This window comes from Neolamprologus brichardi, chromosome 18, assembly GCF_056152115.1.
Source record: "Neolamprologus brichardi isolate AB-2024 chromosome 18, ASM5615211v1, whole genome shotgun sequence".
In the NCBI taxonomy this organism is placed as follows: domain Eukaryota; kingdom Metazoa; phylum Chordata; class Actinopteri; order Cichliformes; family Cichlidae; genus Neolamprologus; species Neolamprologus brichardi.
The window spans coordinates 9926799-9954403 of NC_142121.1; the positions used below are offsets into that span (position 1 = coordinate 9926799).

At 39.1% G+C, this 27605-nt stretch overlaps 1 protein-coding gene across 2 annotated transcripts; it reads right to left on the reverse strand.

Annotated features, from left to right (window-relative positions):
• LOC102776166 (cyclin-Y-like) lies at positions 1-27408 on the reverse strand. Of its 2 annotated transcripts, XM_087831664.1 has the most exons (11): positions 26891-27408; positions 10731-10805; positions 7243-7260; positions 6954-6988; positions 6725-6819; positions 6601-6636; positions 5673-5730; positions 5200-5319; positions 4609-4775; positions 4058-4220; positions 1-2307 (listed from the first exon to the last, which is right to left on the reverse strand). In XM_087831664.1, exons 1-11 carry the CDS (start codon positions 27042-27044, stop codon positions 2191-2193), a joined length of 1038 nt encoding a protein of 345 aa, XP_087687790.1. In that variant the 5' UTR covers positions 27045-27408; the 3' UTR covers positions 1-2190. The 2 variants fall into 2 exon arrangements, with proteins under 2 accessions (XP_087687790.1, XP_087687792.1); XM_087831666.1 differs by lacking the exon at positions 7243-7260.
• Between the last annotated feature and the right edge of the window lie 197 nt (positions 27409-27605).

A 27605-nucleotide genomic window follows, 5' to 3' on the forward strand; every position in this document is an offset into this window, starting at 1 on the left:
ATATTTTGTTTTATTAAAAACACAAATCAGTCACATCCATAAATAACTTAAATTTAACCTGTTTCAGTTTTTGAACTCTTTACACACTGTACAAAGTTAATTTCCAAAATAACTACACTATATTTCTATATTTTACTGGTTTAGCGTTGAGACACTGAGGTGAAAAGAAACATGGAAAAATTCATATCTTGCCCAAATGAGAAAATCCAAATTACAAAACCATGTTTTTAAAGATTAAACAGTATTAGCTTGTCATGATTAAACACAGGGATTCAAGACACCCTTTATCAAGGACACGTTGTTGATGATCAAAGACTGCCAATCATACATAACTAGTAGATGAGACCTGTGTTTACTTTGCTTCTAATAAAAAAAAAAAAAAAATTCGGGATATGAGAGAAGAACTTTGTGGGATTTGAGGCATTAGATATTTGTGAAGTTGCAGTCATACAATTAATACACTTTTCTTTGGTTCATATTGTTATTTAGTAGCATGCTATCTTACTAACATGTCCTGTGAAAACTTGTATAACTACAAAAATGACCTCATCAAACATAAGGAAAACAGCTCTCTTTTTTGGCTTACCCCTATATTTGAGGAACTTTGGGTTTCACAGGGTTTGAGAAGTTGCAAAACAGAAACCCTTTAACCCAGACATGTCAGCAAGTCCTTCAAGCATCCATCCAAGAACATGTTAATACTGTAAATAAAGACAGTAGCCAGGGTAGGATACACTGAGCATGAAGCTCATGAGACTGGGGCTTTTTACCAGATTTTCCAGATGAACAGTAAATGTGATATATACAGTCAGTAATGCTATAATACTGAACATATATAAACAAAGGAATGTTGGGTAGCCTCCTCACATCTGCAATAGATCAGCATCCAGTGGTCAGTGCACTTGTCAGACCAGTTATGTCATTCTCTTTGTTTGAAGTTAGACATTAAATTTTACTTGACTATAAAACATTTTAAGTAGCAACAGCACATTTGAGTTTGACAGTAAATGTATTGTTTTGTTAAATAAATGTTCAGTACAAAACAACATCTTTTCTCTTTTTTCCCCATTCAGCCAGTAACAAAAATTACTGTGTATAATTGACTACAACGTCTATAAAGACGGTTCACTGCAAGAAATGTGGATTATTTGGGATAATAGGAAAGAAGTTCTCTGAAACATGTGTTGCAGATACTTTTTCGATGTAATGTTAACACGTAACGCAACACGTAACTTCGTCCAGTCCTACCCTGGACTGGCAGCCTTTTTCTGCAACACCTCAAATAACCACTAGATGTCAGCAGAGGGTCGTGCTGTCTCCTGCTTTTGAACTGGTGGAGTCATGTTACTGAAGGAAAACCTGGTGATTTTTGCTATACTGATACATCTATAGGGATACTTTAAATGTATTCTAGCCCTTTCTTTCTATGGTGTTTATTTCATTATCTAATCTCATTTATCCTCCCAATAACCGAAATGAGGAGCATTACAGTCAATCAACATATCAACCAGACTACCTGAGCATAAAGAGGTACACTAGAACTGTAAACCTTGAATATTTCCAGAGAAGAAATCTTTATTATTCTTACTCCCATCAAAGAAATAAATAACCAGTAGAAAGTCCTGTGCTACACTACTAATTGCCAAACACAGTTGAAAATATTGAAAAGTACTTAAATAAATAATACGCAGGGTTATCTGAAAGACAGGTTATTTAGAATCTCTGAAGCTAGTTAAAACTGAGAGATTTGTCTGGACAAAACCAGAAAACCGAATTGAGACTTTTTACACTGAGACAGGTTGACAATGCCATGTCCTCAAAAGTTTCAGACCTTTGTCTTGTCCTGGATTTCCTTTATACTCCAAAACTAGAGTTGTCTCCGAATGTCTTTGAATGGTTGACGTGGCAACCGGTAACTCCCTTCCCTCTTACAGTACAAAAATATCGAGGCACTATGAAGGCATTAAGTTAAAGTAGAAACACGTCGCGTTCGCTTAAACTGTAGTTTGCGATTCTTGACTCCAGGTCCGTCGGATGGTGCCAGGTTACACTCGCTGTTCCAGAATGTAGCTTTGCACCCTGGAACCATTCACACTGACACACTTCCACTGAGCACAAACACACGTTTTCTCCTTCAGGCAGCGTCTGTAGTACGATGTCACTCTTCACTATATGACAGCATATTAGTGGTTAAGAGAGGATTGCAGGAACCCATCGGATCCCGCATAGATTGTCCATGCTCGCCGAGCGCTTCCTGGCAGCTTTCCGCACGTCTTTGTACTTGTCATCACATAGCCTGGAGATGGCCTGCAAAAAGGGCATGAAGGAATTTTAAGATATCGTTGTCATTTGGCTGCGTGCAGGGCTTTTATGTGATTGAAGCATTAACGTTTCGGTTTCTAGAAAACTTTTCAAATCTTGTTTAAAAGTAAATAGTGCAATTTGACGCCCCTTTACACATTTTCAATACACCGGAAGATCTGTAAAGGTAATTGTCCTATCCTGCTAAACTGTTTTTTTTCTTCCCCTCGGCCTCTTAAAAGTGAGTTTTTCCTTCCTGCTGTTGCCCAGTACTTTGCTCGTAGACGGTCGTCTGATTATTGGGGTTTTCTCTGTATTATTGTGGAGTCTTTACCTTACAAAATAAAGCACCTTGCCGGTATACAAATATAATTGAAGGCCCAATCAGCAATTAGTTGCCCTGATCAGTCAGTGACACCTCCGACATGCACAGTCTCTTTCAGCCAGCAGGCTCTACAGGAGCAAAGTCTCTCCACGCTACATAATTGGTTCTTTTTAGTTAACTAGTTTTAATAAATGCAGTACTTGGCTTTAGGGCTGCCACAAACGATTATTTTGATAAACAACTAGTCACCGAATTATTTTTGCGATTAGTCGACTAATCAGATCATCATCCATTGAACATAAAACGTACAGCTTATTGCACCAGCATGCATCTGCTCTTATATAACTATCATTAGCTTACAGCTTTAAGTGTTTAAGTTATGTGCTAACTAAAAATAAAGACAAGATGATAGTTTGTTAAATTTTAATAAAATCTGCAGGTTGTTTCGGTGAAGTTTAATAAACTCCTTGCTATCTAAAATATAACAGGACACCGGAGAATATTCTCGAGCATCTCACACTTCTGATAATCAGCTGTCTGCTTGACATTTATTCAGCTGTGTAAAAACTATAACTTTAATCTCAGCCAAACCGATTTACTCAGGAACAAATAAAATACTGAAAAAAGCCAAATAATAACATTTTTAAGTTATCTAAGTGACTTATATATGTTTAACCTGAGTAGCGAAAGACTCGGTGGGTTTGAAAACGATTTACAGGAGTCCGGTGTTCTCACGGCTCTAGTGAGCCTTGCCCCCGGCTAGCTATCGAGCTAGTGGGTAACAGACATCTCTGAAAACGTTGGAGCGCTTTTGAAAATATGTGGTGTCTTGATAAACTGAGCAGATATTTGAGGTTTACACAGCTACATTCTCGCCTGAAAATATGTTAAACGTTTATTTTGTGACCCAGAAAGAATAATAAGAGTAACATTAAAACTAACTAGCTGCCGCCATTGTTGGAAACTGAGCTGGGCTGCGCTATGAATTCTGGGACAGAGCTTCTTCTTCTTCGGGGTTTAACGGCAGCTGGCATCCTTGTACATGCAGTGCTGCCATCTTCTGTTTCAGTCCGTTATTACACTCTTAAATCCTACTACTTCTTCCTGCATCTTTTGGGATCTTACAAAGCTTCAAACGATGCGTTGACTATTAAATTAGTCATCGACGATTTTGATAGTCGACGTAATCGTGGCAGCCCTACTTGGCTTATCCCTTTAGTTCCCTTCTCTATGTTGCTAACCCTGAGAAATAATTGTGGCAATCGAGCAAAGCTGAATTGTGGCAATCTGGAACAATTTATAACTCCTATATTTATTGGCTTTGAGTTTCTTTATTTTCATCGATTACTAATCAAGGGGAAAATGTAGTAATTTGATGGATAGAAAAGAAAGAAAAAGATTCGGATGGAAACCTTAACGGTGACGTCTCACCTCCAGTTTTTGAGCTTTCTCCCTGCTGAGCGGCTCCAGGGGGAAGCTGAGGTTGTTCGACTCTGAGAGAGATCGCAGGTCAAAGTAGTACTTGGCGTAGACGCTGGACGGCACGTTGATGTTGAACTGCAGCAGCTCCAGAAACTGTCGCTCCAATTCGTTCCTGGTCGCATGATCATACAATTTCTGTGTCAGTGCACTCCCCCAGTGACTTTTTAAAAATGTTTTCTTTGTGATATCAAGAAGAAAAAACGGCTCCTTGAAATCACAAATCATCTTTCAAAGTTCAAAGTTAGGTGTTGTTGAGTCTTTCATTCCCTTTATGTATTTGTTTGAAACCTTGAGGATTTAAATCCATGACTTGATGAAGAAGCTCATCACACCAAATCTCATGAGCATCGTTCCGGTTTTTCTCGGGCTGCTTGTGGTTTTCTTTTCTGTCTTTTTTAACATTTTGATGCAGTCCCCAACCGACTCCCAATTTAAACCTTAAACCTCGAATAAAATCCTAAATTTCAAGACCATTCCCATCCTTAATGCTAATCACTCACATGTCCTCCACTGTGATGTCCTTCAGAATCTGACAGTAGTCGACATTCCAGACAGCTTGATCATCCCAGACTTTGGAAGCCAGCAGGATAGCACCCAGAACGATCCTCTTCCAGTTTCCTGGACAGATGTCAATCTCTGCATAGGTCAGGAGCCTCTCCAGATAAACCTGCACAATCACATGGATAAAGACTGAAAACTAGATAGAAAATCAAAGCAGCAGATAACATGGAAAAAACTGTTTATTAACAGAACCTGATTTGATCTAACTAATAGAGTCGGGAGGTAAACGATTGTTGTTGTTTTTTTTTTTCCCCCCCCTGTATGAGAAACTACATTCATCACTGATCTCTCAGAGCCCACAATAGTCACATGCATCACAGTAGTTATGATGCATAGTCTCATCAACAATTTGCACACATGCCTGGGTTGTCTGAACATATCAGGCTGCAATTTCCCGGGGGCCTAAACACAAACTGTGTGCGCACAACTGAAATGTCCATCTTATCTCACCTTAGGGGGGCAAAGTGTCATGAAGATACCTTTTTTTTAAAAAATGCATTATTTAATGGCAATACACAAATAAGCCTCACCAGTGTGACAATTGCACACTCAGCAGTGAGCTGAGCAGCACTGAACAGTGTCCTGACAAAACGGTAAATCTGCTTCTGCTCCGGATCGTGTTGATTGTAGTCCGGTGGAACCTCTGATTTCTGGATAAATGAAGGGAGGCAGAGATTGGACAAAAGAACAACAACCATCAGGGAAAGTGAGAAAAGTGGATGATGGTGGATGACAATTTTGCGAGGAGGAAGAAAAGCCAAAACAGAGAGTAGGGTGAGAAAGACAACAAGGCATAAAGAAAAGTGCGCAAGTGAAAATGAAGCAACAGACGGTGAGGGTGAGAGCAAAAATAAAGGGTTTAAAATGGGAGAGAGAAAAATCTTAACGCACAGAACCAGAGTCTACCAAGGTGATTAAAAATACAACAGAACATCTGACACAGGTTTGTCAAAACGAGCAGCAGGATAGTCAACAGATTTAAAAATGAAATCGCTTATCTTACCGAGAGAGGGTGAAGCTTCTCATCAAAGATATCTAATAGCGTCCCACCGTCTGCATCTCTGAAAAGGAATAAAAATTTATTTTTCCTCTCTTCTATCCATCCACTTTCTCAAATACTCATCCAATCCAGGGTCAAAGAGCCTGGAGCCTCTTCCAGTTATCACAGAGCGAAAGGCAGGGTACACTTTAGTGTGCTAGCCACAGTGAGCTACTACCGTAGCAAAAACAGAGATGTTCACAAACTGTAAATGCCATGGAGTTTTGGGTAAAGAGAAGTAGTACACAGAAGTATACACTCGTCAAGGTCCTGCCCTTTGTCATTACGTGGGGTTTGGAATTCTTTACGTGTTATTCCGGGACTTGAAGTTTAGATTTCTGTTTTGGTTTCCAGATTTTGTTTAGCAACGTCCTTATTTTTTCCCTCCTGAATTAGTTTGTTCTTAGTTATTCTTTAGTGGTGTGTTTCATGCCTTCTTGTTTCAGTTCTAGAAGTTCTTCATTTCCTGTTTTATTCTGATAAGTCTTATGTCTTGCATCCCTCACTTTGAATCCTTCAACAGTCCAGACACCCTTGAAACTGTGAGAAGATTAAACATAAGTACAGACTTCAAACTTTGCTGAATTCTAGATGTAATTTTGTGCATTCATCATAAAAAGCTTAAAGAGAAGCACAAATAAACCATCCAGAATAGGCAGCAGTTCTGCATTTAGATTTTGGGATAAACTGAATATATTGTCCTTGATATCAGATGCCCAGATATTAACTGGCAGTCTTTAGGTAACATGAGAATCCTTACCAAAGGAGCTTGCAAAGAAAAGCGTCTGGACTTCTTTAAGTTTAACTTAAAGAAGTCCAGACGCTTTTCTTTGCAAGCTCCTTTGACTACGATGACCTGGATGACTGAGAACCTTCACATGAGAATCCTTACCTGTTTTTTATATGGTAGTATATTGCCAATGCTACACTGTAGACAGAAAGAAATGTTTATATTAATATCAGAAAAGCATGTAGGTTTAAAAAAAATACAAATGTTTCCTTCCTGGTGTTACAACCATTTGATGGTGTATTTGAGGTTGGGCTGGCTGACTGTGTTGTCATCCAGGAAGATGGTGGAGCAGGAGCTGTATTTGCGCCTCAAAGTTCCGTGCTACAAATACACAAACACACACACAAAAGACTGTTATTAGAATTCACATGTTTTGGTCTCATCTATAGCATGCAAGGGTAATGTGCACAAAAAGAATAAAGAAGAAGAAAAAATAGCAGAAAAATTGCACTCACATTATTGATGAAGAGACTCTTTCTTTTCTCCCGCACTGTAAAAATAAAGACATTCAACATCTGTAACTTTTCCTAAAATGCCAGAAGCAAAAAAAAGCCAAACACAAAGCCCACCGAATGTAAAACACACTAAACACTATTAGCAAAGTGTTAATAGCAGCTAGCAAAAAAGGTTGCAATAAATTGCTGAGAAAAGACAGTTAAAGGGTAAAAGTAAAGAGTGAGCTGCGACACAGAGGCGGAAATGTGCAGTTTTGCCACTAGATGGAGACAAAGTTACACTACTCACCAGTCCTGTATGCTACCTCTGAAAAAAGAGGAACCAACAGCCTTATTTCTTTGCATGAGAGTCACTGATTCATTTAAAGAAACAAATGGCATACATTGTAGGGCAAAGCAAAACGTCCTCATAAATCATCATCAAACAAACATTTGTAATGTCACAATGTTAATGCTTAAATATTCTAATATGATTTGGGTTCTGATAACAGTGAGGGCATCCTTGATGGTCATGAGATATATCTAAGGGGTCAAAATAAATCCTTACAAAAGAGGAAATCCCTGATAAAGTCATTTATTGTTGCTTTTTGTCTCACTTGTGTCACACATTTTGGCTTTTCTCTGGGAACAGTGTCAGCACTTCAAGTACTAAAATAAGTACCTGAGACAAAAAGATCACTCTTTAAGTAAACTTCTCCTGCAAAAGCAATCTGTCATAAGCAGCTGAAGAACTTGTCCAACATTTTTATGCTCATAACCCAAGTACTATGAATTTTAAACAAAATACAGAGCTGTGCAGTCATGAGCCATCACTCATTTCTTAATATTTTGCTTTAAAGGAAACAGATGTGTAATTCTTTTAAAGTGGTCTCAGGCAATAGTTTTCCAGTCCTTCTAAAGGTCTTCTTTTTTCTTGTCTTTAGACACTGGCTGCTTTGTTGTCGCTCATTTTTAGTTCAGCCTTTGTATAATGATGATTTTCTGCATAAACCAGTTTTAAATTGTATCTGTAGGCACATTGTTAGTAGCAGTCTGTTACAAAAATGCATAACTTGTTCTCATTTTAGGTGAAACTAAGAAACACGCAGTAATAAAACTGTAGTGTTGCACCAACAAGCAGGGGTGTAATTTCCAGGGGGGTTAGGGGGGCTATGACCCCCCCAATAATCAGATCCAGCCAATATAACCCCCTCAATAAAATTATGAACTATCTTGCATAAATAGGCCGTTGATTTTCTTTACTCATTTCAGGTATTACCAGCAAAATAGTTGCATGTTTAATCATCTGGGAATTTACCCAGATTTATTTATTTATTTAGACAGAGATCTTGACCCCCCCAATGTTCAGCACAAAGTTACGCCCATGCCAACAAGGCCATTCCCAAAAAGAGGAAAAGGGCCAATGACAAATGGACAACAAACATAACAAAAGGTAGCCAATATCCAAAGATGCCTTTTGTAATATTCTTCAGGGAACTTGGGTTCCTGAACACCACTTAAAGAGTAAACTCTCTTTAAGTGGTGTTCAGGAACCCAAGACTGTGCTGAAGAATAAAGGTGGTCAAATATTCAAACATTGGCTTTCAAGCACACTGAATAGCACAAACTCTGTTTTTGTCTTATATCCTGTATTTCAATGTGAATTTGCACGTTTCAGTAAAATGCTGCATGTTTTTTTTTTTGCATTTTTTTCTAACTAAATATTAAGAAATGAGGTGTTGGTTGAGACTTGTGCTCAGTCCTGTATTAAAGGATAGAGCTAGTGTTGCATCGTATTTTTAGTACAAGAGATAATATGAAAAGACCAAAAGTAGACAGAGTTAAAAACAAATTGCAAACACTGCTTTTATATTTGGAGCATTTCTGGATAATAAAACAGCTCAGAGGCACAAAGGCTTACATCACTCTGTGACTACATGAGCAATATCAGCAAGTATAATTTATTTAACACTTATGTCTTCAGGGGATTCTTTGACTTCAGAAAAGAAAGCTATAAAAGCACCATTTCTTTGTTTAAAGCCACAAAAGATGGAGTTTGTTTCTAAATGTTGCAGATATTAAGCAATAATTATATTTTAAAAAACTCACACATCTCACATCATGTTATTCCTTCTTTGTTTGGAGGAGGAACATTAATCAAATGTCACTTGGAAGTTCTCTACATGAACGAGTTCATACGCATGTACAAAAAGAAATTCAATCCAATATAAAATATTAAAAAGCAATAAAAAGCAAGCATCGTTAGTTGTTTCTGAAATTCCAGCAACAACAACAATCTCATGCTGGGACGTTAATGGATCTTAGTAACACTTTCTCTCTATATGTGCAAGCTTTCCCAAACAGGAAGCTAAAAGTCTCAGTCTTAATGCAACAGCACAAATTCAGCTGGCTGCAAACATTTCCGTGATCAGAGCTGCTGTGTGCACTGTGTCCAGACTTTTTCCACACCCTCTTTATTGTGACTGCATTTGAGCAACTTGCAGTGCTCATAACAGGAAGTGCAGCGTGTCAAGCTAACGTCAATAAAGCCAAAACTGTGTTCTGAACTATACAACACTATCTGTATGTTTTTTGCAAACTGTGCTTTCTAAATGTTGGGTTTTTGTCTTGTTGTATATAATTACATCAAAACTAAACACTGCAAACCTGTTACATGTCTTTCAGCTCCTCCCTTTAGGGATCATCTTAGCAGATCTTCTGTCTCACATTGTCCTAACATTTTTCCGTGTCTCACAAACCCTCTACATGTCCTCCTTCAGTACATCTATGAATGTTCTCTGTGGCCTTCCTCGTCTCTTTTTTGTCTGGCATCTCCACATTCGCCATCCTTGGAAATCATAATATGTTCAGCTCCACCTCCTGTCTTCTTGCCGTCGTCTCCAAACCATACATCGTAGGTCTCACTTCCATCTTGTATTTCTTTCACTTTTGTTGCTGTCTTTCTGTCATAAATCACCTCTGAAACTCATCTCCACCCGCTCCACCCTGCCTGCAGACTCTTGTTCACCTCTCTTGTGCACTTTCTGTTGCTTTAGATGTTTGACCCCAGGTATTTGAACACATCTACCTTCAATAACAACTGACTTTCAAACCTCGTCTCTCCGCTGCATACCTCCACCTCTCCAGGCTCTCTTCCACTTGCTCCTGACTCTCACTAAAGATCACAATGTTGTCCGTGAACATCATAGTCCACGGAGACTCCCGACTAACCCTCATCTGTCAACCTGTCCATAACAATTGAGACAAAAAGGGACTCGCAGCCAATTCCTGATTGAATCCCACGCCCACCTTGAACCCATCTGTCATTCCTATCATACACCTCACCACTGTCTTGCTGCCTGACTTCTTCATGCAGTACCACAGTTTGTCTCTTGGCATCCTATCATATGCTTCCTCTGGATCACAGGTGTCGAACTCCAGGTCTCGAGGGCCGGTGTCCTGCATGTTTTAGATGTCTCCTTGATCCAAACACAGCTGATTTAAATGGCTAAATTACTTGAAGTTCTTCAGAAGCCTGGTAATGAACTAATCCTTTGATTCAGGTTGACCCAGGGTGATATCTAAAACCTGCAGGACACCGGCCCTCGAGGCCTGGAGTTCGACACCCATGCTCTACATCTATAAAAAGACACAATGCAACTCTTTCTGACCTTCTCTATATTTCTTCCTCAACTGAGTATCAAATGTAACAAAATTATTTAATTACCAGAACCGAAAAACCCTGATAAAGAGACAAATTTCCTGTTATGTGAAATCCTATAAAACCAAGCCACTCACCGTCATTCTGTGATTTGCTGAGGAATATTGTGCTCGCCCGTGGATGGTCTGATGGATTGTACTCCATATTCAACTCTGTCAAAAACAAAGAGCAAAGAATATGTACGCCTTTCTGAAATATCAAAGATGAGCAAAAAAACACGACAGTAGAAAAAACACAATGTTTTTCGGTGCAGCATTCACACATGCTCCAGACATATGCTGTGTTTATTTTGCACAAATGCTAAACCAAGGCTACTACTTTTAGCGGATTCACAATGGGGTCCCACAGCAGGTAGCCCTGCATGTTTCATGTTGTAGATTTCTATGCAGGACGCCCTTCATGAGGCAAACTCCAAAAGGATGTGTGTCTCCTCCCAGGAGGGATCTTTTGCTTGTTAGTCAAATGTGTGATCTACTACATTACCAAGTTTAACCAACTTTGGTGTATAAACTGATATTATTATCAATATATTAGCATGCAAATACTTACATGTTATAGGACTATAGATTCCTACTGATGCCTAATACTGCAAATGAAATTAAACTAAAAGGTTGCTCAGAGAGCACTCGCTCCTCCAAGCTCATATTTTGCATTTTTAAATGAATTGTAATATTTTCTCCCTCTGTCCACGTTTCACCTCCTTGCCAAAATTCTGGCAATCAGCCGTGCACCATTGGCCGACAAGCAGTCATCACTATAACACACCTCTGGTCAGTCTCCTTTTTTTATAGTGGCAGAGAAACCAGCAAATAAGAAGACTCACTCATAAAGGATGACTAGTTTAGTCTGATTTAAATCACAGGCGTTACTCTTGTAAGTCTGTGTGCGGTTTTTGTTTTGTTTTTTTGTTCCTCTACTCTAATAAATCCGGGCATGAATCATTCCCATCTAGACCTAATCTGGATTGCGTCATGGCCTAAAGGCATGGGCCAGCGAGGCATTTGTGCGCGCATATTATACAGCAGAAGGACTCAGAACAGATGCCAAAAAATCCTTTCATGCCTCGTTCGTTGCCGATAACATCAGCTACTCTGACAACAGAGAGCACAGTTGTTATGAGTGGGAAGCTTTCTCTCTTCAGCGAGCGATCATTTCCACACCCAGCACATCTAAAAACAAATCCCGGCATTCGAAATCACGTGCGTAACAATCATGTGCATAAATAATTGAGAGTAATTGAAGTCAGATGACAAAATTGAATAAGCAACACCAAAAATGATACAGGTACAGCATCTGCTATTATTCACTTAACTCGTAACTACAAATCCTGTAGTGTCCTGCAACAAATTAGAAACATTTTACGAGCCTGTTTTTGGTGATGTCAGCTTTTAAACATTCCCGGCATGCAGTCTCCTACAATACGACAGGAAAAGCCCCAGATTGAAATCCAGACTATTTGATTATAATGCAGACAGCAAGAGGGACACATGGTTGATCATCTGTCCCAGCCACAGCAACTGCTGGACTACGAATGACTGCTGGTAAATTAAAATGAGAACAAAACAGCTGTGACACTGCAGTAACAGTTACAGTAACAAATTAAATTGCTTGAATAGTTTTGTACAGGGAGAAACAACTTTCACTTATTACAGCAATTCTGCAAAACAGCAAAGACTTTGACAAACACCTCCTGTTGTGTGCAATAAAATAAAAAGTAAAAATGGCAAACATGCAGGTAGGATTTACTAGAAGCCTGTTATATAAGTCTGCTTAGTTTAAGCTTTTTCTGTCCATAAGGTAACAACTGAAGTTCAAATGAACTCTAGTCTTAGGCCAAAAAAACAGCATTAACAGTTGAACTGGTTGATGCCGAACGGTTAGGCTAATCAACGATTCATTTTATTCATGTATTCCAGAATAATATTAATCGAATTAGGCATCTCCTAATTAGTTCGGGCTGTGCTGCTGTTTCCCCTGCTGCTTTCTTACAATATACAGCTGCACATGTGATTTGGTCTCGCCAAAAGCCTCTGAAATCCACCAGGGTGAATGGACCCAGCTTGGATTAGATTTGTGTCACATTAGCACCTTATGTAACAGTAGTCAGGAGTAGTTTAAATGGTAGCTTAACTGGTTTTCAATTTGTCTGAAACTTAAAAGAAAGCATGCCAAGAAAGCACAAGGGTGCAAAAAATATATATATAAACTTTAGCCCAGTGAAAACAGACACGGGACAAAAAAACACATTAAAACATAAAAAAAGAAAGAAAGAAAAGCGTGTTTGTGTATTTGAGAGTGAGTGAATGAGGCTTGTAGTAAGAAAGAGTAGGAAAGCATTAAGTAGCAGTCCATTCACAATATATTTTAGTCAGGCCAGGATGCATGAGAGCTGTAGTTTGACTTTACGCTCACTTTCCTGCATTTGTGATCACAGACTTTGACCTGTTCCCAGTATGTCATACTGCCATTTCTATAAAGATCAGACTTAGCAATTTATTTATTGCAATTTATTACTATTAGGAACCACACACACACCTTTGTATCACGGTGGAGTGATTTCTCAAATGTACCACTGCTGTGTCAAATATATGATGCATGCGTCAGTTTGAGTCTTCCAGTCACACACAGCTAGCTCTGCTTTTTACTGCATAGAGAACAATGGTGGAGCCACAGTCAAGAATCTTTCCAGGAAACCAGTAGGCTTGGGGCAAGGCCACATTAGTCAGCAGGACTATAAAATATAGCAAAAAAAATCTATCCATCCATCTTCTCCTGCTTTTCCAATTCAGGGTCGATGGGAGGCTGGAGCCTATCCCAGCTGCAGTAGGGTGAGAGGCAGACTGGTGTCCAGCCTTACACAGGGCTGACACAGAGAGACAACCGCTTTCACTTTTCTAGTTGTTTCTGTGGTTCAAAGATGATGTAACATTAAACATTGTTGGTCTCAGAAGGTCCTTGAAGTGTTTTTTGACTAGCAGAAGCACTTCTGAATCAATCTCACAGGACCTCTAGCTCCCTCTAGGCCAACCTGCTGGATTTCCCGAGGTGTGCTGGTGTCATGTGTTGACACATGATATTCACCACCTCAAGTAAACTTTAACGGAGAGTTGTGGTCTGCTTTGGCACACCGAAACAGGAGGAGCTCAGCTAACCTATCAGCTGGCAAACTTACCTGTCTGTCTCACTACTCTTACATAATGAATTAAAAACAGGCACAATGCTTTTAACAGGCCAGTCCACTACTGCACTACACTGTTTCCAACACTGTGTCTGTTTTGCTACTTTTTAAACCTTTTTGAGGAAAAATTATTGCAAAAAGTATTAATGCGTCAATTTGTGTAGAAGTACGTGTTATATTCGGAGTATTGAATGTGGCAGCCTCAGCAACAATGTACTGCTGTTTTGTTTTAAGGACACATTAATGCTAATAATTTCTCCAATTCTGCTCTTTAAGTCCAACAACTTTCTATCTAATAGCCAAAAGCTCAGGCAAAACAAAAACTTCTGGTCCTTTTCATCCATTCAAGGTAAATATTTATTTTTATGCCTTTAATAATGTTAGTTTTACCACTGAATCTAGATGTTACTGTTTAGGGTTACAGCTCATAAACTGAAACTTATAGGTCCATCAGCCTATCATATAAAAATGAATTTAATAAATGTTCAGACAAGTTAAGACTGGCTGGGTTTTTTGGTGTTTTTTTTTTTTTTTTAATTAATTGAAATCTTATTGGATGACTTTCAAATAATAATTTGAGTTCTTCTTGTGAAGCACATACTGATGTTTATCTTGAAAGTTACTTCACACATTCATTTTGACTTATTTTACTTTATTTTTTATCTGTATTGCGGCATTTAAGCTTCACCCATGACTTATTATCTTATGACCATGTTTATACTAAGAGCAGCTTTGCCTCTGTTAACTTTTAGATCCTGCTCAGGCAGGCTCTAAAGTTCACTGTTATGAATGTGATGCCACTGTTATTGTTGGAGTCTGTGGTAGCATGAAAACTCACTCGCTCCCATGCAGAGAGTAATTCTGGTCACTGTTCAGTCATGTGTATTCTTTTTTTCCTCTTAGCAGCGTTGTCTAAATTCATGTACTGTACATGAATGTGTTAAATAATAAATAAATGCTGAGGTGAAATCGCTTTCTGAAGGACCTTACCCACATTTCAAACAGCAGAGTAAGGGATTTCTGAGTACCAGCATCTCAGGAAACTCTGCATCAAGTAGGGTATGAAGTTTCCTACAAACCTGCTCTTCATCAGATAATGAAACACAGAGCGGCGCCATGTTGAATAAACTGTGATAGGTCATATGACCACGACCAGTGATAATAATATTCAAACAGAACCACGTATTACATCGGAAAAATAGTTAATAAATGAATCATCTGTGAGTAATACATATCGTCTTTGCATGAGTTATGAGGCTAACTAGAAAAACATAAAGGAAACTTATAAGAACAAGTACGTGAAGAATTACATCTCGACAAATCCAGAAAAGATATATATATAATGCCTGAGACAATATCTAACAGTATAATCTTTGGTACACCTGAATAGACATGTTTTAAACCTACTCAGCCAATTAATGTGATTTATGATGGCGCTGACCATCATTATCAGGCCTTTTCATTGCGTGATGAAGAGAGGGCACTCTTAAAATGTCCAACACCAGCACGTGCATTAAATTCAAAAGATTACAGTTCTGCAGTGTGTGAGCAGTTTATTCTTTTCTATGTTAGTTTTGTTTTTTTGGTCCTTTTTTCATTTTTTTTTGGTTTTGTTTTAGTTTTTTTTTCCAAAACCCCATCCACTATTTGAACGCACACACACTGACCACTGGCCTTGAGTGGTATCAGACTAAACAAACAGGACTTGCACACACACATGGCTTCATATTCCCAGGAGAGAAAGGGGGCGCTCCCTGGGAAAGCACTGATAAGCTTAAGCATAAGCACACACACAAACGTATACACACACAATCACATCAGTAATGCTATAGGGACTACTATGGACGAAAGTCAGAGATTAAGATTTAAGATTAAGAGTAAGATTTAAGATTAAGTAAGATTTATTGGAGATAAATGATCTGACTTTCAGGAGTGGGACCACACCTCCAAACACGCCCCTTCCGGGTCTTATCTTATCTACAGGGAGGGCCATTTATATGGATACACCGTAATAATATGGGAATGGTTGGTGATATTAAAGTCCTGTTTGTGGCACATTAGTATATGTGAGGGGGCAAACTCCTCAAATGGGTGGTGACCATGGTGGCCATTTAGAAGTCGGCCATCTTGGATACAACTTTTGTTTTTTCAATAGGAAGAGGGCCATGTGACACATCAAACTTATTGGTAATGTCACAAGAAAAACAATGGTGTGCTTGGTTTCAACGTAACTTTATTCTTTCATGAGTTATTTACAAGTTTCTGACCACTTATAAAATGTGTTCAATGTGCTGCCCATTGTGTTGGATTGTCAATGCAACCCTCTTCTCCCACTCTTCACACACTGATAGCAACACCGCAGGAGAAATGCCAGCACAGGCATCCAGTATCCGTAGTTTCAGGTGCTGCACATCTCGTATCTTCACACCATAGACAATTGCCTTCAGATGACCCCGAAGATAAAAGTCTAAGGGGGGGTCAGATCGGGAGACCTTGAGGGCCATTCAACTGGCCCACGACGACCAATCCACTTTCCAGGAAACTGTTCATCTAGGAATGCTCGGACCTGGCACCAACCATTCCCATTTTATTACGGTGTATCCATATAAATATGTATCCATATAAATGGCCCACCATGTACATATGACCCCCAGTTCTACAAGCTCTTCATTCTCGTTTTCATGCCCCACCCTTGCTCCCCTTTTTCCAATTCTTTCACTTCTTGACTTCTCGCTAGCACACGGGAATCTGCCAGGCATGGGAGCCGCCGTCAGTCCACATTGAGGCTTTCCCCAAACCGCAGCTCAATTCTCGATTAAGCCATTTGCCTTTAAAACGCTGGCAATCCTAAAATAAGGATGTGGGCCCAGCTAGTAAATTAAATTTTGAACTTTTTTTGACCATTTTAGGATTCTCATTCCCAGACAACGGTGCATCACTACACTCCCAGTGGTGAGTGTTTCAATTCACTGCAATCTCCTTACCAAAAGTAAAATGAATAAATAAAACCAATGCTAATCACACCTTCATTGTACAAAACACCTCGATCTGTATTTCATGACATGCTGGGTTAACGAGAGATTAGTCAAGAAGCTATGCACGAAGCAGTGAGCTTAACCTTATTTTTAGCTTCGTGTAGCATCAATCGCACATTCAGGCCAAGATATCACAGACTGAACCTAAACATATTGGCATATTGCTTCATCATAACACTTTTATTTATTCCCTGCTTTAATGATGACCAAATTCTATAAGTGCTAGTTTGGGAAATGAGTTACAGCGAGAAAGATAAAACCTTGATAAGTAAATGTGTCGTGGAAGACTTGGCAGAATTTGAAGGGGATCGGTCACAAGGTATAATCAGGTGACATGTCAGTTTGAAAGTGCTTTTGATTCTGATTAGCTTTATAGTCAAGAGTTGACAGCTTCCTCTAAGTCCTCATTAATTTAAATGAGACTGTCTTTTAGGAGTTTTCTGCCTCAGGAGCTCAAAGCAAGCAGACCTTTCTGAAGTGATAATTAGTGGGATGAGGTGGTCTTGATGTGTAGTGGCAGACAAATTGCTCTCTCATTACTAGTCAGCAAGCCAAACAAGTACTTTCTCCTTCAAAGCGACCCTGAATGGACTTTTTTTTTCTCCAAAGGAAGAATAAGGGCGCCTAGTAATCTTTTTCTTTGTTTTAGAATATTTTAACTCCTTTATCTGAGTCGTTTCAGCTCTGCAAACATGTTGAGCTGAGCCAGTCATATGTCCCTGGGGAAACACATGACTGCTAGTGCTGTAAAAATAGTAATGCTTCTTGATGTGGAAAGAAGTGGATATAATGAATGTTGTGCCACTTCAGCAATATTCTGTAATGTTACTTTTCTTACTGTTTTTTTATTTTGTTACACAATTTCAAGAGAAAATAGAAATAAAACATCTGAAAACTGATTTGTTTTCATCTCTTCATTAACTTTTTTGCATTGCAGTGCTTTATACCACTGTTTGTCAGAGTCGTCACCACGTTGTTTCCAGATCCTGGGTTCTCTCTCACGTCCATCGAGTCCTCATTGTCAAGAATTAATCCTGATTTCTACACACAGAAGTCAGATGACATTTCCCAAAGCAAAAGAAGAAAAAAAAATGATATTCAGATAAAAATTATAACTCAACTTTTCAAACGTGATTTCCATTTGGTAAATTTATATCTATTTATACACATTTTTGCATTGCATGTGCTTTATAGCAGAACTGGCTGCTGAAAGCACTAAAAATCTGTTTCCTGGCTAAGTTTCATTTACTGATGGCACACCCATGTCTACATCAATAAAACAAATAAGTCCTCTTCCTCTTATGAGAAAGCTTCACAGGGCAAAATGTGCTTTTTGTTTAGGCTGCTGTGAGCACATGAGGAGCAGCTGATTTGGTTTTTTTAAGGATCTCAGTTGGTGTGTGGTAATAATGAGACACTTAATTAAAGATGGGTGTATTCATTTTCCTGAGACCAGTTTATTTATCTTGTTGTTGTTGCCCTGTACCCTTCCCACACTAACCACTTGATTAGTCATCTTTCTCCATAGTTGCTCCATTTTAGACATCAGTGCAAGTATACACTCGTCAAACACTTTATTAGTTACACTTTGATAGTACTAGGCTGGAGTTTGCCTTTGGAGCTATTTCTTTGTGGCATAGATTCAAAAAGTTGCTGGAAGCATTTTAAACTGATTTTTGGTCCATGACATGACGCAGCTGTCATACTGTTGCTGCAGATTGGCTGCATATCCATGATCCTGGATCCTGTTCCACCGCATCCTAAAGGCTCTATGTTGGATTAAACTCCGGTAACAGTGGAGGACATCTTAGCACAGTGAACTCATTGTCGTGTTCAAGAAACCAGTTTGAGTATATCATCTCATCTGTCCTCTTCTTTATGAGAATAATCTTCATGTGTCTCATTTGACTGCTCTGGTTTATTATCAGCTGACTTAACTTTACCTTTTTTAATGTTACACCTCACTACTGGCTTAAAATGAAGTTAAAATTGAAATCATGTCTTGCCTGTCTGTGTAGCTTTGTTCTCAGTCTGTGTAAAGCAGAAAAGAGAAACAATAGAAAGAGCCCCAATGATTAAAATGTATGGCAGAATAAAAGAAGAGAAAAAGGCTGGAAGACAAAGAAAAACTGTGTGTCTGTTGATTACAAGTAATAAATAGAGGTTTAGAGAAAACTAAGGAGGTAAATTGGTAAAAGGATAAGCTTTTGGTTTTAGATTTTCAGTGTTTCCTACTCACCTCTCTAGTGCCAAAATCAAAAGATTAAGCATATTATTACTTCACAAGTGCACACAACCCAAACAAAAGGAGGCTTTATTTCAGTTAGGGCTGTATGGCCCTGCACAAAGTCAAGTCGCAGAGCCACGTCTGTCTGCACTTAACCTTTGCCCCTTCTTGTCATCTTTTCATCCTTTTATTCTATTAACCATTTGTGTGAACCTTGGTTGACAGTGTTGAGTTAAGACCTAAATGACAGCGACCATGATCTTTACCTGCCAAGCCGTGGACAAGGAAACAAATGTTCTGCTATAGATGTAGATTATGCAGATATAAATGTAAAATGCCTTTGAGTAACAAACATATGCATATTTGCTTTTGCATTAGGAGATATATATTTAATGATAACATAATAATCTGCCACAACACCAGGTTCATCAGACTACCTGAATTTGCTCTAAATCTTAAAAAAAAGAAAAGAAATATATATATTAGGGGTGCAACAATACTCATATCAATATTGAACCATTCGTTACAGTGCTTTCGGTTCCGTACGCATATGTATCGAACAATACAAAATTGTAATTTATTTTATCAACTTTCCTTCTGACGGTGCTGTCTGTGTTGAGCGCTCAGTGGATCTGCGCTCGACAGTGCAGCCTAGTAGTCGAACGCAGATTCACTGAGCGCAGGGCAAGCTAGAGAGACAGAAGCTAAGCTCTCCTTGCAACATGGCAAATTGAACCTCCCCCACCCTCATTCAGATCTGGCATTTGGAACTATTTTGGTTTTCATGTGAAGTATGACCCTGAAGGTAAGCGCGTCATGGACAAAAGTAAAACAGTATGTTGGATGTGCCACGCAATGCTCAATTACATTGGTGGGAACTAGTGTGTTAGCGCAGTTAGCTCGTTAAGTGTTGGCCGTCCAGCCCCACTCACGGCGATCCGCGGTAGCTCGTTAACGGAGATTTGCCGTGTTGTGGTGTTAACGTCATTTCAGATTAACGCTGACAGCACTAGTGGGAACACAATGAATATGACTGCACATTTACGCCGACATCATGTAGTGCAAAGACAAGTGGAAGCAGACAAAAACAACAAGCATGCATGTTACAAACTTTACCCGAGTCATTTAGACAGCCGTTAGCACATGATTCTCCTTATGGGGACCTGATATGTTTAATATGCTGCTGAGAATATAGCCCAGAAGAAGCGTATAGTATAGCTTTTATTTTGGAAAGAGCCATTTCTCTGTAATAAACTCTCTTTTCCAAAGATGAGTGATTTCTCGATCAGATAGATTAATTTTTTTTATTACTTTGTTGTTTCAAAAGTAAAATAGTATGTTGGATGTGCCACGCAATGCTCAATTACATTGGTGGGAACTAGTGCATTAGCGCAGTTAGCTCGTTAACATGTTGATGCTGTCCAGCCCTATATATATATATATATATATATATATATATATATATATATATACAGTGTTGGGGAGTAACGGAATACATGTACCGCCGTTACGTATTTAAAATACAAAATATGAGTAACTGTATTCCATTACAGTTACCGTTTAAAAAGGTGGTATTTAGAATACAGTTACTTTGTTGAAATAAATGGATTACACGGCGGTACTTCCCTGTTTCATATTGTTGCGGGTCAGGACTGTTTGGATTTTGTTTGACAGCTACGTTCTGTTGTTACGGGCGGCAGCGTTGCGGTTGCCATGGTTACAGGGTGCCGCTCTCTCTCTGCGTGTTTCCTGGGTGAGAGAGGCCTTGTTGTTGTTGTTGTGCTAAGCTAACAGGCAGAATGCTACAGGTATAGCTCTAAAGAATGTAGCATCATAGGCAGTGTAGTCCGTGCTGCAGGGAGAATGGACTGCCATACACGTTATGTGTCTGTGAGCGAGGGAGAAAAAGGAAAAGTCCGAGCTGTCATCGAGCAAAAACGGGAGCTGGAAGCATGTAAATATAATAATAACCACTGCAGCCAAGAAGAGTGCCTGACAAGCCCAGTTGTAAGTAAGCTATTAAGACTCGACTGTACGCTGTGTTCGTGTTTTCCTCTGAAACAATAAGTCCCGTTGCAGCAGCCTTTCAACGCCTCTCTCTGTCTCTGCTAGCAAAGTGACCCAGACAACAAAGTAAAGCTAGTTTTCAGCTACGAGCCCAACACAGAACCCACCGTATTAGCCAGAGGTCCCTTTACTACGGTTCGGAGCCGCGGACCTTCAGTAACAGTAATAAATCACAGCAATAGTACATTCATGTAGTTGTAGACAGCATGATAATATATTAAGTAATCCAAAGTATTCAGAATACGTTACTCTCATCGAGTAACGTAACGGAATACGTTACAGAATACATTTTGGGACATGTATTCTGTAATGGAATACATTTTAAAAGTAACCTTCCCAACACTGTATATATATATATATATATATATATATATATATATACATACTTTTTTTTCCCCTTCTACCCCCCATACAAATAAAAGCATGTGAGTTGATGTGTGATGCCTTACAGGAACAGAAAAACTTGTTTTAATAGAGAAACACAGACAGCTTTGTCAAAGAAAGGCAGATCACATGACAGCTTTCTCTCATTCTCACTTTCTTTATCTTTTCCCTCCAGGACTGGTGTCTCGCTAAATATGAGAATGTTTTCACAGCACAAACCACATGTCAGTTTCTCAACATTTTAGCTTCTATTTCAGGCTTTAAGCCAGCTTTATCCCTCGTGAGATCACAACAGCTAAAAAAGTACAAATGTGAAGGAGCACTGGGCCAGTTCAGCGTGAATAAGATAAAAAGCAGCAATAATCAGTGTCATGTGACATGCTTATCTTTAAAACTGGTGTTATGAAAGTAGATTCCTAACCAGTGTAAGGAGAACTGCACCAAAATAAATGCATCCTTGCATGTCAAAATAGCAAAAAAATTGCAAAAAAGTGCAATAAACTACAAAAAAATTGAAAATCGTTTACATATATTTCTAGTTAGAGAAATTTAAGAGGCTTATCCCTCAAAACTGTAAATACAAAAAAGTTGCACAAAATAGTTTCCCACCACAGCAAATTTATTTTGAGTGTCTTCATAGTTTTATTTTTGAAATACACCAATTTCTATACACTGCAGGAAAAACGAAAATAAATATTATAGTGCAAATTTGCAAAAAAGCAGCATATGCATCAAAATAAACTATTTCCAGCAGTGCAATATGAGTCCTAAGCATCCCAGAAACGACACAGAAAGTCATAAAGTCAAACATAACTTTTAAAAACACCAGTATAGGCTCATGAGGCCTTGATGGTAAAAAACTACATTTCCGCAAAATGACGTCACTTCCGATTTTGGGCAGGTCATGGAGGACATGCGATAGTTTGCGCTGACGTCTATTCCAACGCAGGAAGTGTTACAAACAGCTGATCGGATTGGCAAAGCGTGTTTCTGGAATATTATGTTTTTGTTGCTGCAAGTGCTTTTTATGCAGTTTTTGCAAAGCTATATGTGGAAGGAAACCGTGACAAAGGACAAGCTGATGGCATAAGATGTAAGTACAACTCCTGCGGTTTCATATGCAAAGAAAATGATTGCGCAAGCTTACATGGTTGCAGAGCTACCGGGATTTAAAAGTAGTTGCACAAAACGGAGCATGTCCGCTCTGACCGGTTTTAAAGGGTTAATAAGACTAAGCACAATCATACATCTCTACTTCAATACTTTTTTGGACATTTTTAATACTTTGGAGATAATTTATAAGACCTTCCAGTTCTGTGATTATATATGTCTTCCTGCACTAAAGGCTGTTTGTTCTCATTTGGTGACCACTGAGCCCCTCATCCAGCTTCAACAATCCCAGCACGCTTCCCCTTCAGACCCTCTGTTCGTCACAGAGTCGCCACCACGTCATTTCCAGACTCTGGGTCCTCTCTCACATCCATCTAGTTCTCTTATTGTCTAGGATTTCTCCTGATCTCTACACACAGAAGTCAGACGCAATTTTCTCCGAGCAAAAAAGAAAAATCTGAATTCAGATAAAACTATTACTCAACGAACATGATTTTCGTAATAGTTGTTCCTCTCCAGATTCCTCGAAACCAAAGTGATCTGAAACAACTCAGGCTGAACTATGACTGCCAAAGCCTGTCGCAGAAAGAGCTCAAACACTGTATAATAATGGTTTTCTCTTGATTATCTTGTTTTCATAATCCGAGGAAACCATAATTGCAACTGGGCTTAAATTTAATTACAGTTATGGTTTCCTACTATAATAACAAACTCAAGATAGAAACATTACTCTGTGATCTGTAATCTCCTCTGTGAGATTATTTTAATAAATAAATTTTATTTACTGTTATTAAAAATCTTCTCTGATAAGATTACTATGCAGGGGAACATGATGATCTTTTCTTATCTATCTCTAACAGTTTGCATAAACAAAATTTCTAATTCCCTTCTAAGCAGCTTGAAAGCCTCTGATGAAAACCACTGCACATCCTCAGATAACCTCTGTACACCAAAACAACATTTTCTCATTTCTGTGAACTTTGAATCCAAGCACAACTAACTTTTCGCTCAGTAGGAAGAATAATCGGTCAAGGGCTTTAAAAATTGAGACATTCTATCAGCCTGCTAAAGTCATAGGGAAAAAGCCACAAGCATGGATGACAGCATTGCTGGTTGTTTGTAAGTCAGCTGAGAGAAACAACAACTGGGAAAAAAAGCACATTTCTCCAACAACATCAGAGCATTTCGAGCTTCATTCAGATGTATCAAGAATCAAGGGATAGTACAAAAAAGGTTTTTGTGCTCTGACTTCAGAGCATGTTGATCCTTTTTCTGAGCAAGAATCCTGACATTCCTTCACTGTCCAAATGTGTTTAACTTTTTTTATGGCAGCAATAAACATGACAGTTTACTTATTTTAATTTAAGACATGTTTTATTTTAATTAAGTTTAAAACTTTTTTATTTAATGTAAAATTATATTTTGTTTTAATTTACTTTCAAATTCTTCAGTTGCTGAATGGGCTGCATAGTTTTCATAAATTGCATAGTTCAGAATAGCTATAATTGTACCAGATGGTTGCGTTCAGTTAAGTTGGACTAGACTGTAATACAAACCGTTCAGTTTGTCAACAATAAAACTGAAATGAGAGAAAGACTGAGTGCGAGACTTTGATATTAGATAAAATGAATATTGATAAAGTTTACCTTTATGTACAGAATCTGAATATCGCAAAATATTTTAAAAAATTGCAATAATATCATATCGTGCGTTAAGTATCGTGATAATATCGTATCGTGGGATGTATGGTGATTCCCACCTCTAGTAGTTAGTTCATGGCCAAATGATCCGTCAGATCCGACATTAAATTAAACACCAAAGAAAATCTGCTGGTTCGACAAAGACAACGCGATCTTACGATGTTACGATGAGCTCTGGGAAAATGGTGATAACAATTTTTCTCTTTTAATTAAAAATTAAAACGATAAGTGACCCTGACCTCCCTACATGTACTCTCATTTAATACTGCAAAGTCAGCCCATTCACTACGAGGCACGTGATGATTTGAAAGCAGCATGTCGTGCTCTAAATTGAGGCGTTAATTCTTGGCAATCAACTGTCCCTTGAGGCTTCTTGTATCTGCTCTGACACAGGCTCACAGCTGCCTCTTTTTTGGGAAGGGACGAAGACTTCTTTCTTTCTTTTTTTCTGATGTTGCAGATTCTAATGAAGCCCACTAATCTGTGAATTCATAACAGTCCGAACACATTAGACACGCTCCGGTTTCAATCACCGCACCGCTGAGACAGACGGCCTCTCAGCGCGAGTAATCTTTATCCTCGCCAGAAATGACAGTCGACTCTCTGAATCTTCATCATGGCTCTTTTCTTTCTCTGTTAGAAAGAGCATCTGGCTCCACGCTCAGACAATTATGCATCCGATTAAAGCAACGATCCAAAACATATTCGGGGGGAGTTTTCCACTTCTCTACGCAATGTTTTCAGTGATCTTAAAGCCGCCTTGTCACAGATACTGAAGATGTATTATCAACATTACCCTGCTGTAATGCAAAGCACTCAAGTCAGTAGTCTCCACAAATACCATGCAGAACATAAGCTGAATCTTTACAAGAGGAAGTGACATCACTGATCAATAAAAGGCAGGTCTCTCACCATGCTGACTGTGCTGAATGAAGGTCGATAGGCTTCCTATAGCAAAATATGTAAGCGAATATGGCTCCAAATGTTTTTAATTCATGTGCACTCAGATTTTAGATGCAAGACAACAGACACGGTTCTTCTAATGTGCTGCTGAGATGTTTCCTCTTTCGGGTTGTTTTCTGCTCTTCTTGAGCTTTGCAGTTATGCAAAGATTTGGCAAAAGAAATCAACACATCTAAAACAAGATTAGATCGGCAGGTGAGAATAATTTCCTCTTTTCCCGCCTCACATGATAACCCGTACAAAGTGTTCCTGGGCGAAGATCCTTTATCAGCACAGAACTGTAAACATGGCAAAGAGGAAAGATGATGCTATCAGATGTGTCAGGGCTCTCCAGCAAGTAGTGGCAAAATGTATGACTAAGAATGAGCACCTACTATGAATGTGGGACTTCTTTAAAAAGCACAGATAATGAGGCTGTATCCTGTATAACATGAATGTAATGTGGAAGAGGATTCAGAACTCTTTGATGAGCAGGTCAAATAAATTAAAAGGGGGAAAAAATAGGTCAAATGCATCTGTAAACATGGAAATTTGACCTCTTTACGTGACCCAAAACAAATCAGGTGAAAACTACAGAGCAGATACAGGATTAAATACAGCTTAATTTGTGCACCAGATAAGTTAGCAGCCCTTGTCCTTGTGTGGCTATGCTTTGTTAGACTCCATATTTGAATCTATACTGGTTGATGTTATGAGAATCTTCCTAAGCCAGAGTGAAAAGGTTACAACTTATCTGACAGACACTGTCTTGTAATACAGTGTCAGTAAAACAATGATTAATAAAACAGTTTCAAATAATCTTGCCAGGGACATAGTTTGTACAGGGGGGGTGATTTTGTACAGTTTTTGAGAAAAACCATTTATATGAAATGGTTTGCTGTTGGATGGAAATAGGCAGCCCATTTAGTAGCCACTTTCCAGCGTGAATGGGTCAATTGTAATGCATATTAGCATGTGTCAGTGGAGGGGGCTGCGTACCATGCTTGCAAAACAAAGACCGGCACAAAGACGCCTGCCCTCACGGACAGGATGTTCTCTGCAGCTCCATATCTCTCTGCAGTGCCACACGAGAATGAGAATGCACACAGATCCATGCATGTGCTCGGCTGTACTGAAGGTTGATATGTCTCTGCAGTCAACTCATGAGTAGTGCGAGCAGAGGTGGATATGTGAAAGCTACAGATTAATTTTTCAAGATTTGAAAATGGGCGTGACGTGTTTTTTATTATGTTGTTTTGAGGGTCCTTTTTGCCTTTAGACTAAGCAGAGTCACCAGAATAGAAAAGGCTCAAAACTTTCCCACAGGAATAATAAAACATTTTCATTCTAACTTATTTTCATTAGTTTACTGCACCTAACTGGTACATTTGAATGTTTCACTCCATGTTATTATTAGCTGCATTTCATGTATACATACGTGTAATTAGCGTCAATTAGGCTGTTTGTTTAATTCCAAAAATTTATACCAGCAGCTCATACCAGCCATAAACTTTTATCTTTTATCGTCATGGCGCAAAATGCAATGTTGGCACCTTAAAGGGTTTTTTGTTTGTTTGTTTTGTTTTGTTTTTACCGTCAACGTTCTCCCTGTCGCTGATGTGCTGCAGGTTGCATCCCGTCTCCTCCCTACTCATATCCGACTCCTGGTGGTACGACTCCAGCCTCGAGTGGGCATTTCTGCGGAGCTTGGGGCTCCCAGACACGCAGCAAGAGGTCGTGCTCCCCATCTTTACCCGTTCACTGCGCGTACAGGCAGGAGCTGTGCATATAATCTATCCTTTCCGTTTGAAACGGAAGCTGAAACGACCCCACCGAGCCGGTGAGCGTAGATCACGAGAGCGCACTTGAAGCATCCATCGTAGCGCCCACAGATGCTGTCAGTCTTTGGTGTCCACGGTGAGGCTGTCACGGGAGATAAAGATGACACTTCTCTAGAAGCCAGAGTAAATAACGGGCCGACCTACCACCGCTACCACAGGAATCGTACAACCCGGAGTATCCCGTGCAGCACCGCTGATGATGTGAGCGACGACGGGCGCACGGTGATGAGTGGATCGGTGTTGAGGCTGGCTGTCAGCGCGATACAGCGACGGGGAGGGTGTAAATCCCGAGAAAAGGTTCCGGTTCAAGTGGGTGGATACAAATGAGACAGCAAAGAGAGAGGCTAAAGGGCGAGAGAGCTGATTTAATGATTTATTATTGTTAATTAATGATGGTATTTAATCCCTAATGTCGAAAGGTCCATTAATCTGTCTATTAATCCCCCATTAAATAGATGGATCCATCTT